Genomic DNA, 13,909 nt, shown 5'->3' with positions numbered 1-13,909 from the left:
TGAGGGCGATATTCAGCGCTCTTCAGGCATGGCCTCAGCTAGCTGCAGCCAAATTCATCAGATTTCAGTCGGACAACATCACGACTGTAGCTTACATCAACCATCAAGGGGGAACAAGGAGTCTCCTAGCAATGATGGAAGTAACCAAAATAATCAGGTGGGCGGAGGATCACTCTTGCCACCTCTCAGCAATTCACATCCCAGGAGTAGACAACTGGGAAGCGGATTTTCTAAGTCGTCAGACTTTTCATCCGGGGGAGTGGGAACTCCACCCGGAGGTATTTGCCCAGCTGACTCAGCTATGGGGCACTCCAGAATTGGATCTGATGGCGTCCTGTCAGAATGCCAAACTTCCTCTTTATGGGTCCAGGTCCCGGGACCCCAGGCGGTGTTGATAGATGCTCTAGCAGCGCCTTGGTCCTTCAATCTGGCCTATGTGTTTCCACCGTTTCCTGTCCTTCCTCGTCTGGTTGCCAGAATCAAGCAGGAGAGGGCGTCGGTGATTCTAATAGCACCTGCGTGGCCACGCAGGACTTGGTATGCAGACCTAGTGGACATGTCATCTGTTCCACCATGGACTCTGCCAATGAGGCAGGACCTTCTACTTCAAGGTCCTTTCAAACATCCAAATCTAATTTCTCTGCATCTGACTGCTTGGAGATTGAACGCCTAATTCTATCTAAGCGTGGTTTCTCTGAGTCGGTTATCGATACCCTGATTCAGGCTAGAAAGCCTGTCACCAGGAAAATCTACCATAAGATTTGGCAAAAATATCTTTGTTGGTGCGAATCCAAGGGTTACTCATGGAGTAAGATTAGGATTCCCAGGATATTGTCCTTTCTCCAAGAAGGATTGGAGAAAGGATTATCCGCTAGTTCCTTAAAAGGACAGATCTCTGCTCTGTCTATTCTTTTACACAAACGTCTGGCAGAGGTACCAGACATTCAAGCGTTTAGTCAGGCTTTAGTCAGAATCAAGCCTATTTATAGACCTGTGGCTCCGCCATGGAGTCTGAATTTAGTTCTTTCAGTTTTGCAAGGGGTTCCGTTTGAACCTTTACATTCCATAGATATTAAGCTTTTATCTTCAAAAGTTTTGTTTTTGGTAGCTATCTCTTCTGCTCGAAGAGTTTCGGAGTTATCTGCTTTACAGTGTGACTCACCTTACTTGGTGTTCCACGCAGGTAAGGTAGTTTTGCGTACCAAACCAGGTTTCCTTCCTAAGGTTGTGTCTAATAAGAATATTAACCAGGAAATTGTTGTTCCCTCTCTGTGTCCTAATCCTTCTTCGAAGAAGGAACGTCTGTTACACAATCTTGATGTGGTTCGTACTTTAAAGTTCTATTTACAAGCAACTAAGGATTTCAGACAAACAACTTCATTGTTTGTTATCTATTCTGGTAAGAGGAGAGGTCAGAAGGCGACTGCTACCTCTCTTTCCTTTTGGCTGAAAAGCATCATCCGTCTGGCCTATGAGACTGCTGGCCAGCAGCCTCCTGAAACAATTACTGCTCATTCTACCAGAGCAGTGGCTTCCACACGGGCTTTTAAAAATGACGCTTCTGTTGAACAGATTTGTAAGGCAGCGACTTGGTCTTCGCTGCATACTTTTTCCAAATTTTACAAATTCAATACTTTTGCTTCTTCGGAGGCTATTTTTGGGATAAAGGTTTTACAAGCAGTGGTGCCTTCCGTTTAAGGTACCTGTCTTGTTCCCTCCCTTCATCCGTGTCCTAAAGCTTTGGTATTGGTATCCCACAAGTAAAGGATGAATCCGTGGACTGGATACACCTTACAAGAGAAAACCGAATTTATGCTTACCTGATAAATTACTTTCTCTTGTGGTGTATCCAGTCCACGGCCCGCCCTGGCTATTAGTCAGGTAGATTTTTAGTCTAAACTACAGTCACCACTGCACCCTATGGTTTCTCCTTTTTCTTCCTAACCTCCGGTCGAATGACTGGGGGGTGGAGCTAGAGGGGGAGCTATATGGACAGCTCTGCTGTGTGCTCTCTTTGCCACTTCCTGTTAGGAAGGAGAATATCCCACAAGTAAAGGATGAATCCGTGGACTGGATAAACCACAAGAGAAAGTAATTTATCAGGTAAGCATAAATTCTGTTTTTGTACGTCAGTCCCATTAAAAAGCACCAGTTCATTGTGCCTGCTAGCAATTCAGCCAAAACTTGGTCTAGTGGTCCTTAATGAGAGAGTACATATTAGATGAAGGGTCTGGGCATTTACTGGTCTCCTCAGATTCATTGTGCACTTAAAGGAACATGAAACCTAATTGTTTTTCATCTTTCCAATTTACTTTTCTAATTTTAGTTTTTTTTTCTTTTGGTTTCCTTTGTTGAAAAGCATACCTAGGTAGGCTCAGGAGCTGCTGATTGTTGGCTGCACATTTAGGCCTCATGTTATTGGCTCACTTGTGCATAGCTGTTTAATAAACAACGGATAACAAAGAATGAAGAAATTGAGATAATACATGTAAATTGGAATGTTCTATCTGACCCATGAAAGAAAATGTTTTGGTGTATTGTCCCTTTTTTAAGAACAATTTTTATCAGAATATGGGACAGGGTTGGATTTGGTGGCCCAGGAAGCCAGACATACAGATTTGGTTTTGTTACAGTCCTGAAACGACAGTGATTGCCTCAAACCCTGTGTGGTGTCTGTGAGATGATCCTTTACAGAAAGCGGCTAATCCAGAAATGCAATAAGGTTGTCCGGTAGCAGAGCTTCAGTCAGAGAGGTAAAGATTGCATCTTTTCCCTGTGCTACTGATAAGTTGGTTGCAACATGCTATTTCACTACGAAAATCTCTTGTGAAGTGTGGAATCTTTAAATACCCAGCTCTCTGAGTGGTAGCAATTCCTCTGACATCTAAAAAGCCCAAGTTTTGTTTGAGGTGACTGATACGAGCTGCAAGTTCTGGGGGGGGGCTAGAAACACAGGCCTGCTTCATATTAAAGTGATGTTAAAACCTAGTGTCTTTAAAACTCTCTGATTTACCAGTGTAGCAAACAAAGGGGACTTTCATCAATCATGAAGTATAAAATACTTCATTCTGAACCCTTGTCTGCAGCTTGTGCTGAGCGCCCACGGCAGAACACTATTTTTTTATTTTTTATTTTCAGTGAGGTGATGTTTTCACGTCTTAGCCATTACCCGTGCGGGCCAATTGCATTTATGCTGGATGGTTAGCACACTATTGGGTAACATAACCTCAATGATAAAATAGCGTTCTGCCTATTTCATGCTGAAAGTTCCTTTATATGTAGCACTGGTACATCCTAGCATTTCAAATACTCTAGGGTTTACCATCAATTTAGTTAGCTGCAAGATACAAGAAGCAATGCTTAAAAATTAAAATGTTCTTGTGTCTAAGAGTGATAACAGCAAAGTTATAGGGGGAAATTAAGTAGATTGATCAATAACAGCTCACTTTGTAGGGCTCAGTCTGGGCATCCTTTCCTATATTTGTATCATCCGATCCTTTTGGATGTGGTTTATAATTTGGAGTGCAAGGTCACTATCGAGAGAATGTGCTTGGATGTCATTTCATGTTTAGTTTTCCTGTGGCATTTCCTTATCATAAAAAGCATAAAAGCCATAGATTGTGTAAATTCCAACATAAGGGAAGTGATGGGGAGAAAGCAAATGCTTTTATTTGTTTTGATTTTTTTTTTTTTGTTTCATCTACCGGTCATCAATTAGACAAATAATTTTTTTATTTTTTTTATTTGTATTGATAGTTTCAGAGATCAAAGCTTTTAAATGGAACAGCTGATGTGGAAATGGGTGCAGGAACCTCAGCACCTCAAAAAAGATGGATGCAGTTCATCTCCCCAATTTTTGTTCAAGCATTCACATTAACATTTTTGGCAGAATGGGGAGATCGCTCTCAACTCACAACCATTGTTTTGGCAGCTAGAGAGGTAAGTAATCAAACGCATAATTTTGTTAAACACTTTAGTTGTCCTAGATTTAGATTGAAAAAGGGCACTTATAAGTCAAAAAAGCTTACTTTAAATGTAAAGAAAGGGAACCCACGCACAATCCTTAAATAAGTCTCGCTCAAAATGCTGTAATGTGTTTTCTTTGGGGGGGGGGGCAACATTTTTCTTTCATGATTCATATAGAAATACAATTTTAAACTACTTTCAAATTTACTTCTATTATTTAATTTGCTTCCTTCTTTTGTTGTTATTTGCTGATAGGAAAGCTCAGGAGCAGCAGAGTACCTAGGTTCTAGCTGTTGATTGGTTGCTGCATTTATTTATCAATTGTGATTGGCTCACCCATGTGTCCAGTAGTGCATTGCTGCTCCTTTAGCAAATGATACCAAGAGAATGAAACAGATTCGATAATAGAAGTAAATTATAAAGTTGTTTAAAATTATATTCTTTATCTGAATCATGAAAGGAAAAAAATTGGGTTTCATGTACCTTTAAGCATGTCTCTTTGGTTAAACACATTGTTATATGCAAGCAATAATGCATTAATCCCCCCCCCCCCCTTTTTTTTCCCTTTCTCTTCCGTCATACCTTGGATATTCACCAATTCTCTTGAGCTTAATGTCTGATAATAAGCTTTTTCTTTATAAACAGGGAGAGTCCACAGCTGCATTCATTACTTTTGGGAATTCATTACCTGGCCACCAGGAGGAGGCAAAGACACGCCAGCCAAAGGCCCAAACACCTCCCCCACTTCCCTCATCCCCCAGTCATTCATTGCCTTTCGTCACAGGAGGTTGGCAGAGAAGTGTCGGAAGATTAAAGATACTCTCTTATGCAGGGTAGTACTCTTCGAAATGGGACTGGAGTTTTAAGTAGTACTGTCAGCCTCTAAGTGAGAGCATGGATTCAGGTTAGAGTCCGGAGATGCAGGGAGAGTCTTTTTGCAAAACCATCCCGACTCCTATTAACAGCTCCTTAGCAATCAGCGTTGACGAGTTTTGCTGCCTGCTTTGTTCACTCAAGTCCATGTCGGAAGCGACTCTACTATCTGTCACACTTCATGGGCCGTGTTCCTGTTCAACGGTGTAGATTCCGGTAAGATCGTTTCATTTTACTTCTGTGTGAAATGTAACGTAAACGAAGAAGCAGAGTCTCAGTAGGACTCCTTTATCTTATGGATTCAAGGGTTAATATCACCTGAGGGGGGTTATTGAACAGGGGGAACTTTAATCATGTTTATGTGATTGTCTGCTAATGTGTAGTGTCGCTTGGGCTCGTGGCTATATCGAAACATAACAGCCTTTTCTTTCATGTAATTAGCAAGAGTCCATGAGCTAGTGACGTATGGGATATACATTCCTACCAGGAGGGGCAAAGTTTCCCAAACCTCAAAATGCCTATAAATACACCCCTCACCACACCCACAAATCAGTTTTACAAACTTTGCCTCCCATGGAGGTGGTGAAGTAAGTTTGTGCTAGATTCTACGTTGATATGCGATTCGCAGCAGGCTGGAGCCCGGTTTTCCTCTCAGAGTGCAGTGAATGTCAGAGGGATGTGAAGAGAGTATTGCCTATTTGAATTCAATGGTCTCCTTCTACGGGATCTATTTCATAGGTTCTCTGTTATCGGTCGTAGAGATTCATCTCTTACCTCCCTTTTCAGATCGACAATATACTCTTATATACCATTACCTCTACTGATTCTCGTTTCAGTACTGGTTTGGCTTTCTACTACATGTAGATGAGTGTCCTGGGTTAAGTAAGTCTTATTTTTTGTGACACTCTCTAAGCTATGGTTGGGCACTTTTTTTATAAAGTTCTAAATATATGTGTTTAAACATTTATTTGCCTTGATTCAGGATGTTCAATATTCCTTATTTCAGACAGTCAGTTTCATTATTTGGGATAATGCATTTGAATAATAAATTTTTCTTACCTTAAAAATTTGACTTTTTTCCTGTGGGCTGTTAGGCTCGCGGGGGCTGAAAATGCTTCTTTTTATTGCGTCATTCTTGGTGCGGACTTTAATGGCGCAAAAATGTTTTTTCTCGGTGCCCTTCTATCTGTAATCAGAGAAAAGGGTATTGTGGTATTTCCTTATTTGGACGATATCTTGGTACTTGCTCAGTCTTCACATTTAGCAGAATCTCATACGAATCGACTTGTATCGTTTCTTCAAGAACATGGTTGGAGGATCAATTTACCAAAGAGTTCATTGATTCCTCAGACAAGGGTAACCTTTTTAGGTTTCCAGATAGATTCAGTGTCCATGACTCTGTCTTTGACGGACAAGAGACGTCTGAAATTGGTTTCAGCTTGTCGAAACCTTCAGTCTCAATCATTCCCTTCGGTAGCCTTATGCATGGAAATTCTAGGTCTTATGACTGCTGCATCGGACGCGATCCCCTTTGCTCGTTTTCACATGCGACCTCTTCAGCTCTGTATGCTGAACCAGTGGTGCAGGGATTATACAAAGATATCACAATTAATATCTTTAAAACCGATTGTAAGACACTCTCTGACGTGGTGGACAGATCACCATCGTTTAATTAAAGGGGCTTCTTTTGTTCTTCCAACCTGGACTGTGATCTCAACAGATGCGAGTCTGACAGGTTGGGGAGCTGTATGGGGGTCTCTGACAGCGCAGGGGGTTTGGGAATCTCAGGAGGCGAGATTACCAATCAACATTTTGGAACTCAGTGCGATTTTCAGAGCTCTTCAGTCGTGGCCTCTTCTGAAGAGAGAATCGTTCATTTGTTTTCAGACGGACAATGTCACAACCGTGGCAAATGTCAATCATCAAGGAGGGACTCACAGTCCTCTGGCTATGAAAGAAGTATCTTGAATACTTTGTATGGGCGGAATCCAGCTCCTGTCTAATTTCTGCGGTTCACATCCCAGGTATAGACAATTGGGAAGCGGATTATCTCAGTCGCCAGACTTTACATCCGGGCGAATGGTTTCTTCACCCAGAGGTATTTCTTCAGATTCTTCAAATCTGGGGACTTCCAGAAATAGATCTGATGGCTTCTCATCTAAACAAGAAGCTCCCCAGGTATCTGTCCAGATCCAGGGATCCTCAGGCAGAAGCAGTGGATGCATTGTCACTTCCTTGGAAGTATCATCCTGCTTATATCTTTCCGCCTCCAGTTCTTCCTCCAAGAGTGATTTCCAAGATTCTAAAGGAGCGTTCGTTTGTTCTGCTGGTTGCTCCAGCGTGGCCTCACAGGTTTTGGTATGCGGATCTTGTTCGGATGGCTACTTGCCAACCGTGGACTCTTCCGTTAAGACCAGACCTTCTATCTCAAGGCCCTTTTTTCCATCAGGATCTCAAATCATTAAATTTGAAGGTATGGAAATTGAACACTTGATTCTCAGTCATAGAGGTTTCTCTGACTCTGTAGTTAATACTACGTTACAGGCTCGTAAATCTGTATCTAGGAAGATATATTATCGAGTTTGGAAGACTTACATTTCTTGGTGTTCTTCTCATCATTTTTCTTGGCATTCTTTTAGAATTCCTAGAATTTTACAGTTTCTTCAGGATGGTTTGGATAGAGGTTTGTCTGCAAGTTCCTTGAAAGGACAAATTTCTGCTCTTTCTGTGCTGTTTCACAGAAAGATTGCTAATCTTCCTGATATTCATTGTTTTGTACAGGCTTTGGTTCGTATAAAACCTGTCATTAAGTCAATTTCTCCTCCTTGTAGTTTGAATTTGGTTTTGGGGGCTCTTCAAGCTCCTCCGTTTGAACCTATGCATTCGCTGGATATTAAATTACTTTCTTGGAAAGTTTTGTTTCTTTTGGCCATCTCTTCTGCTAGAAGAGTTTCTGAATTATCTGCTCTTTCTTGTGAGTCTCCTTTTCTGATTTTTCATCAGGATAAGGCGGTGTTACAAACTTCATTTACATTTTTACCTAAGGTTGTGAATTCTAACAACATTAGTAGAGAAATTGTGGTTCCTTCATTGTGTCCTAATCCTAAGAATTCTAAGGAAAGATCATTGCATTCTTTGGATGTAGTTAGAGCTTTGAAATATTATGTTGAAGCTACTAAAGATTTCCGAAAGACTTCTAGTCTATTTGTTATCTTTTCCGGTTCCAGGAAAGGCCAGAAGGCTTCTGCCATTTCTTTGGCATCTTGGTTAAAGTCTTTGATTCATCATGCTTATGTTGAGTCGGGCAAAACTCTGCCTCAAAGGATTACAGCTCATTCTACTAGGTTAGTCTCTACTTCCTGGGCGTTTAGGAATGAAGCTTCGGTTGATCAGATCTGCAAAGCAGCAACTTGGTCTTCTTTGCATACTTTTACTAAATTCTACCATTTTGATGTGTTTTCTTCTTCTGAAGCAGTTTTTGGTAGAAAAGTACTTCAGGCAGCTGTTTCAGTTTGATTCTTCTGCTTATATTTTCAGTTTTTTTCATTATAAGTTTGAAACTTTATTTTGGGGTGTGGATGGTTTTTCAGCGGAATTGGCTGTCTTTATTTTATCCCTCCCTCTCTAGTGACTCTTGCGTGGAAGTTCCACATCTTGGGTATTTATTATCCCATTCGTCACTAGCTCATGGACTCTTGCTAATTACATGAAAGAAAACATAATTTATGTAAGAACTTACCTGATAAATTAATTTCTTTCATATTAGCAAGAGTCCATGAGGCCCACCCTTTTTTGTGGTGGTTATGATTTTTTTGTATAAAGCACAATTATTCCAATTCCTTATTTTTTTTTTATGCTTTCGCACTTTTTTCTTATCACCCCACTTCTTGGCTATTTGTTAAACTGATTTGTGGGTGTGGTGAGGGGTGTATTTATAGGCATTTTGAGGTTTGGGAAACTTTGCCCCTCCTGGTAGGAATGTATATCCCATACGTCACTAGCTCATGGACTCTTGCTAATATGAAAAATGAATTTATCAGGTAAGTTCTTACATAAATTATGTTGTTTTTTTTGTCAGGCTGCCCTTGTGGCCTAGGCGCGCTTTTTTCTGGCCTGCACAGTGTACCTTGTGACTAGGCGTTGTCACGTCCCTAGTCTCCATTTCCGTATTCCTGACCGCTTGGCGAAGGAGAGAGTCTGTTTCGCTAGTTGTCTGGGTCATAGGAGGTGGTGAGTGCCCCAGCCATTGGAGGTATAAGGTTCCGTTTTTTATTTTTTCTATCCAATTTATGGAGGATTCTGATTTTTTTTTTTTTTTGGAGACGAATGTCTCTGATTCAGATTCTACTTCTTGCGAAGAGTATGAAATGGCCCGGGTAATCCATGCCTATCAGTTATATTCCGCATGCCGCTTTAGAGTGCTCATTTCTCCCGAAACAGGGAATTTAGAGTCCGCCAAGCCATCCGCCCCTGCTGACCACATATCCCGCAAGGCGAGTGCCCTAGAACCTTCTTTGGCTACGCAAGCAGGTGTCCCTAATGTCGTTACCCTTCTCCAGAAGGCGGCTTGTTTCCTCCAGAGGTTACAGCACGGTTCCGTGTGGCCATTTCTATGGCATTGGCGCATTTGCATCTTCCAGGAAGGGTGATGTTGATGAGATACTGTCTGTGTTCTGTTAACCAGGGCTAGTCAGAAGGGGGTTCGTCTGGGTCAGTTCAGCCCTCTGGGGAAGCTGTGTCCTCTGAGGCATCAGGGGCCCAATCCTTGGGGTCAGCAGTTGCCCCGACGGAGGCAAGTCTTGCTTTTAGTTATAGACTGGCGCCCCTTCGTGTCCTGCTGAGGCATGTTTTGGCAGTGCTGGAGGATTCCACTCCTGATGGGTTGAGGGGTCCTCTGTCTTCTGTCCAGGACGGCAAGCTGGGTTAGACGTGGAGGGGTGAAGTAATCTCCTTGTTGTCTACAATTTACCTTTTTTTCTTTGGGGTATCTTATTCCAGTTCTGAGCTTTGGGAGAATTGGATCTCTGACCGGCTGGTCCTGTTAGTGTGTCCGTTCTTCTTGGGCGTTAACCTTCGGGTGTTGCCATCTTTTTTTTACTTTGATCCGTTTAGGATGTATTTTATTTAATTTTGAAAGCTCATGTCTGTTATTTTTTTCCTTTTGGAAACAATTTCTTCTCTGGAATTTGATACTAGCGATTTTGTGGTCGCTTTGGCGCTTCAGCGGAAGTTATATGTAAAGTTAGGACATTATGTCTACCGTCTGTTTAATTTGTCTATGCTTTTTAGGGTTAAGACTTTCTGTGGCCTTGGACAGTTCTTGGGTGCCCTATGTATAAGGCTGGTCCTGGTTAGGTACTAGTTTTCTGTCCCTTAGGTTCTATATCACACACGGTGCCTGTTATACCTGGCTGGTCCGGTTGGGGTGCCGAGTGGCTCACTCTTGCTGGAGTTTCGTTTTCTTGTTTTTTGTTACAAGTTGTAGACGGCCTTGCGTTCAGAGACCTCAGACTGGTCCTTGTTTATCCTCTGGGGGCATCAAAAGGGATTTTGCTCAGTCCTTATTGTTCTATCCATGTTTAGCTGGCGCGGTTCGGATCCTACTAAGGCGTACTGTATGCTCCTGGGTTCTTTTGGTTCAGGTGCTGGAGTTTTTTCTCCTTCCCATAGTGGGTTGGAGGTTCTGAGGATTCCATGGAAATCCGTGGTGCCAGATTCTGGTGGCATTTTTTTTGTTTCCTCCTTTGAGGCTTCCTTTGGGATTGTCCTCTTGGACTCTGTTCATTGATGACGGTGCCTCTTCCTTCTGGTCGAGGCTGTTTGGGCCTTTTTGTCCCTTTTCCTTGGGACTGGCCCTCTGGTCATCGTTTCAGGAAGTTAGGGCCTTTTGACTTTTCTTTTTTTTTTTTTTTTTATCTTTTTTTTTTTATTGAGATTTACAAATAATTACAAACAGACACTTTGTCCACATACAGTAGCTGAAGGAAAAGAGGGAAAAGAGAACAGCAGAACAAGAACATATATATAATATTCAGGTTAATCTAGTGCATCATAAACATTACCATTTAAAAACCAAGCGAGGAAAAAAAAATATAATCGTCTTGAGTCCTATGTGAGAAACAGTGAATATTGTGCTTATAAGAACTAAAAACAAAAAAAAAACCTATATCCATAAACACATATGTCTGTATATTACAATATAAATAAACATTTGTAATTAAAAAGATTACCTTCCTTCTTAAACTAAGGGTAATGCAAAACAGTGAATATACACAAATCCGTAGACTGTTAAATACAATCAGGATGAACCAAATCAGTGAGTTAATAATATCTGTGACTAAATAAAAAAAAAAAAAAAACTCTTACTGCTATCTATTAATGTAAACATCCAAATTTGACTAAAATCATATAGTGTAATCAAATGGCACTGAGTAAAATCCCTATACTTTCTTCGACTCAATTCTTTTCTCGCCTTCATTCCCCACATTATGTGTGCACTACCCAATGTACAATATGACCTGCCTCCCTCATTTTATATACGGAACCAGGTAAACAATGTGACCGAACCACCCAAACCATAAAACAACAAAAACAAAAAACACACAAACAAAACAAACAAGAGAGAAAAAAACAAAAAGGAAAAGGAAAAAAACCCTCCTCTCATCCCCCCGCTCCCACCTCTCCCTCAAACACTCACTCCCTGTCTATTGCCCATTCACCAGGGAAATGGCCTGCCAAAATGTTCATCTGTAAATATTCCGAGTTGATGATTGGTTTAATTAATTTTTTTTGATGCATAAGGGGCAAAGATCTTACAAATATCTCCCATTTCTTAAGAAATACTGCTAGGTGTTTATCTTGTGGGTAGGGTATGTTAGTCTGTTCTATTATGAACTGATCAGTCAATGCCCTTTTAAATTGTACCATCGTAGGTAGAGCAGATGCTTTCCATGCCTTAAAAATAAGGATCCGTGCAGTCAAAATAATGGTATTTATCATTATAATTCTTAATTGTGTGCTGATATTTTACCAAGAAAAAGATCTCAATAGGAGATATTTTATAGTCCATCTTAAGAACAGCCGTCATCCAATATATGATTTTCCCCCAGTATTGACGTGCCTTTGGGCAGCTCCATAAACAGTGGAATAGATCAGCTCCTGTAGTTGAGCATCTAGGGCATAAAGCCTTTGTTTTATACCATTTGGCTAAGACAACAGGCGTAAGATATCTCTGTAGCCCGACTTTTATCTGTGACTCCCTCCAAGATGTCGGAACCCAGGACTGTTGCGTTACTTTAAAACTCTCTATGATAGTCTGCTCATCTATATCCGGAAATAAATTTGCCCATTTAACAACCATCTCGTCTATTTGTGCTTTGGATGTTTTCTGATTTACTAGTAAATATAAAGGGGAGATTGCGTAAATTCCTGCCGCGTACATTGCAATCCTAGTCTGCAGCTCACCCAAAGACCAGTCATTCCCGTATTTCGTGAGCAACTCTTGGAGAAAGTGTCTAACTTGCAGGTAGGCGTAGAAATCACGTGTCCCTATATCAAACCGAGATACAATTTCTTGGAATAATACTGTATGTCCTCCCGCGTCTCGCAACTGACATAGTTTGGAGACCTTTGGATTCCCAAACTGAGAATAACCGGTTCGCAAGGCCAGGACTGAATTCTGGGTTACCCACTATAGGTAGATATTGTGAAACATACGGCGAATTCCCCGTTTCTATACATAAACTTTGCCATGCGATAATGACATTCTTCAGAGTATTCAAATAGAATACATTGGATGGAATGGAGGTAAGTGGACAGTGCAAAAGAGCTTTCAAATTGAATGGCGCCACAAGCTGTGATTCCCAGGTGAGAGACGTAATTTGCTCCTTCCCAGTAAGCCAATCAAGTGCAAATCTAGCTATTATAACCTGATTATATGTCTGAATGTTGGGGAGTGCCAAACCTGCTGATGTCTTGGAATTCATAAGCCTATATGAGGCAATCCGCGGTCTTTTGCCATTCCATAGGAATTTGGAACAGGCCTTATTATAGATAGTAATATCTTTCTTATGTAGAAACCATGGGATATTTTGCATAATGTAGAGGAGCTTTGGGAAGATGACTGCTTTAATCAGAGTCACCCGAGCCGATAATGAAATAGGTAGCCTGGTCCATTCATCCAGCTTACTCTTGCAAGAGTCCATTACTGTTCTGTAGTTTAATCCATACCAATCCTCCGGGTTTCTAGATAATCGTAAGCCCAGGTATGTAATCTGAAGGACCTCCCTGTAAGGGTGGTTCACCTGCAGTGCCGGATTTTTATCTATCCACATGAGTTCAGATTTAGATGTATTAATCTTAAACCCTGAGATCTCTCCGAACTCGTGAGTAATACTCTGTAGGATAGGTAATGACACTTCAAGATTAGATAGGAATAGAAGATCATCCGCATAGAGAAGAAGAATCAGCTTCTCACCCGCTAGTGAGATCCCCTCAAGTTCATGCCGTAATTGAATGGCCAGGGGTTCTATACTAAGATTGAACAAGAAGGGAGATAGTGGGCAGCCCTGTCTAGTCCCTCTGAACAGTTTAAAACGCTGAGTAGAGGTGTTATTGATAATTACAGCAGAAGAGGGGTTACTATAAATTAAACGAATATAGTTGTTGAAAGGACCCGAGAACCCGAATTCGTCTAGCGTGGAAAACAAATGATCCCAACTGACCCTATCGAAAGCCTTTTCCGCGTCAACTGTCAAAATAGCCTTATTTATGTTGCCATGAGATTCCTTAGTTTTATATATGTTCCAAAAAGATTCAATCAGAATTAGCAATTTCCTTATATTCTTTGTCGACTTACGTCCATGCATGAAACCAGATTGGTTCTCGTGAATTAGATCGCCCATGTACGGTTTTAATCGTAAGGCTATGATAGATGCGAGCAGCTTATAGTCGGTGTTTAAAACCGAGATAGGCCTGAAAGAACTTGGTAGTTCAGGATCTTTCCCCTTTTTTAGGATCAGCGAGATATTTGCGGACGTAAAGGATGCAGAACAGCTCGTATTCTCGGAAA

General features: G+C 41.2%; 1 protein-coding gene across 1 annotated transcript in view; it reads left to right on the top strand.

The window, feature by feature from the left end:
- Positions 1-13,909, top strand: part of TMEM165 (transmembrane protein 165) — a 109,974-nt gene that overhangs the window by 29,835 nt on the left and 66,230 nt on the right. The window contains exon 3 of the mRNA XM_053703959.1: positions 3,757-3,939. Within this exon, the coding sequence (XP_053559934.1) occupies positions 3,757-3,939 (183 nt within the window). The remainder of the gene's footprint in view (positions 1-3,756; positions 3,940-13,909) is intronic.

Source organism: Bombina bombina, chromosome 2 (genome assembly GCF_027579735.1).
Source record: "Bombina bombina isolate aBomBom1 chromosome 2, aBomBom1.pri, whole genome shotgun sequence".
Taxonomy (NCBI): Eukaryota; Metazoa; Chordata; class Amphibia; order Anura; family Bombinatoridae; genus Bombina; species Bombina bombina.
The sequence above is the reverse complement of the archived record's forward strand: the minus strand, read 5'-3'. Positions and strand labels throughout refer to the sequence as shown.